Genomic DNA, 2,478 nt, shown 5'->3' on the forward strand with positions numbered 1-2,478 from the left:
ACTTCATGCCATTCCCTTGGATTTATCACGGGTTTCTGCCTGCTAATGCATTCATGTGTGCAAGATTCAAAAACCACTTCTTTAGATATTTGTTAGTGAATTAAAATTTTCCTTGAATTTAGGGGTTTGTTTGATTTTGTAGTTGTACTGTCTTTGATTTTGTAATTACATAAGTTTTGGACGCTGTAGCAGGTGAATTGTAATATATGAAGGTATGATTTTCTGAGCTCTCACAATGTAACCGAACATCTCATCCTGGAAACCATTTACAGGCACACAAAGGGCAGGAGAGTCATCAGGAGTAGTCAGCATGGATTTACCCAGGGAAAGTCATGCTTGACCAGTTTGACAGGCATCTGTGATGGAATGACTGCCCTTGTGGAGGAGGGGAGAGCAGTGGATATTGTCTACTTAAACTTCAGGAAGGCTTCCAACACTGTCTCCCATAGCATCCTCATAGAGAAGCAGGTTAAGGACAGGCTGGATGAGCAGACACTGAGGTGGACTGCCAGGCCCAGTTGGTGATGGTCAGTGGCATGAACTCCAGTTGGAGGCTGGGTGGGGCTTTGAGCAACAATCTGGTAGAAGGTCTCCCTTCCCATGACAGGGGGATTGCAACAAAATAATCCCTAAGGTCCCTTCCAGCCCAAACCATTCTATGATTGATTCTATTCTATGATTGCAGAGATGAGTACTGTGGAATAATGATACCTGTTTAAGGTCTGTACTGTTGGGGGAAAATGAGGCATCAGTAAGCAGAAGTCCTGACAGATAGAAAAGGCTCTGGGCCACCAAGGAAAGGTGAGAGGGGGCACCAGGACATACCACAGAAGTTTCCTCAAGAAGACTGGGAAGCTGGTAGAGATGCAGCAGGGCAGTAGCATAAGCTCAGCTATGGAAGCAGCATCCAGCCCTCCTGCAGCAGGAAATAACGCTTTGAATAGGTAAGAACTGTTTTGCACTCTGCCTGTCCCATAACAACAGGTACTGCCTCTGCGGTGGCTGCTTTGGCAGCTGGGTTGGTATGGCGTGCCACTCCTAAGCATGAACTCGTTTTGCTGCAAGCATGCTTTTTGTGTCAGGCAGAACACAAAACTAAACAAAAACTGTTTTGACTTATAAAGCCAGAACATGAAGGAGCCTTGTCGGCCAGAGAGAGTTTAAACCTTTTCTGTAATAATTTTAATTTAAAATTAAAAGAACAGGAATTACTTGAGGCTGCAACAGTCTTCGGAATTGATTGACGGCTCAGAGGTGCATTGCTCTCTTGATCTTTCATCAGGACGTGAAGTTATATTCATTACCATCGTTCCCCCATACTGTCCAAAAGGGGGATACTGCAAATAAGCTACTTTCAATGGTTTATTCTTTTACAGGTATCTTCAAATGGCATCCAGTCCACTCCCTTGAATCTTGCAACTTACTGGAAATGTAATGCTAGCACTACTGAAGTGAGAGTGGATTATAAGTACAATCCAGAGTCTATGAATGTTCCAAGTATGCTGTCTAATGTCCAGGTTGCAGTACCAGTAGATGGAGGAGTGACAAATATGCAATCACTTCCACCTGCAAAATGGTAACAGCAATACTTTTTATTATTGCAGATTCATTGCAGTGTATTTCTTAGTGTTGTAGACAGCCTCAAGAATTTCACTGGAAGAAACAGCTAATTTTTTTGTCTTGATAAAATGCATAGTATCAGATTTTTAGGACATTTTCTGGTCTGAAACAGATCATGTGCAGCCAGTTCACATAAAATAAAATGAGACAATGTGCACTCATTCCAATTCTGTAATAGTACAACCTTTATGAAATTTCCAGTGTTTGCTGTCTTTTGGCCTATAGATAGGATAGACTTTTTTCATACAGTTATTTGAAACCCAGATCTCTTAATGGTCAAAAAACATTTTGTGTGTGTGTACAAATATATCCATACATGTGGATTAAAGAGGGAGAGTAGAAGAAATGCAGTTCTTAAAAAGTTTTCTTGATTCTTCTAGCTTAAAACTAGCTTCTCATTGAGATGGTTTTAAAATGAACCTCAGTAAACTGAGGATTTCATAAACCAGGGAGAATTGTCTCTCAGTTCAAGCATCATGCAGATTATAATCTGACTAGCAGCTATGTGGCACCACCTTCTAAACCTGCATTTAGAGCAGCTCTTCAAAGTGAGACACAGATCTCAGGTAATTATGTTTCTGCAAGTTTATGAAAACAAGCAGAGGGTGGTGGGAATAGACAGAGCAGTACATCCCTGAAGCAAAAGGTGAGCAGAATTCAACCACTAAGCCTGTGGCTTGGCAGCACATTGGTACTTGCCCAGCTGTAACATAACTCAATGCTGTTTATTTCCAAGAGGGTCTTTTTAATGGGAAGAGGGAAAAAATCCGAAGCTGAAGGAAGTCAGGCTTGTTAACCTCGTTGCTCATAGATGGGTTTATCTTTTAAAGCAGGGTTTGGAAGAAAAATAAACCTGAC

At 41.5% G+C, this 2,478-nt stretch overlaps 1 protein-coding gene across 1 annotated transcript in view; it reads left to right on the forward strand.

Annotated features, from left to right (window-relative positions):
• LOC103773397 (FCH domain only protein 2-like) overlaps nt 1-1,576 on the forward strand; it is a gene marked incomplete at its 3' end in the record, with an annotated part of 73,132 nt that extends 71,556 nt beyond the window's left edge. Inside the window, 1 exon segment of the mRNA XM_008940763.1 lies at nt 1,377-1,576. Coding sequence (XP_008939011.1) covers nt 1,377-1,576 — 200 coding nt within the window.
• Nucleotides 1,577-2,478: the final 902 nt, after the last annotated feature.

Source organism: Merops nubicus, unplaced genomic scaffold, assembly GCF_000691845.1.
Source record: "Merops nubicus isolate BGI_N331 unplaced genomic scaffold, ASM69184v1 scaffold3995, whole genome shotgun sequence".
NCBI lineage: Eukaryota > Metazoa > Chordata > Aves > Coraciiformes > Meropidae > Merops > Merops nubicus.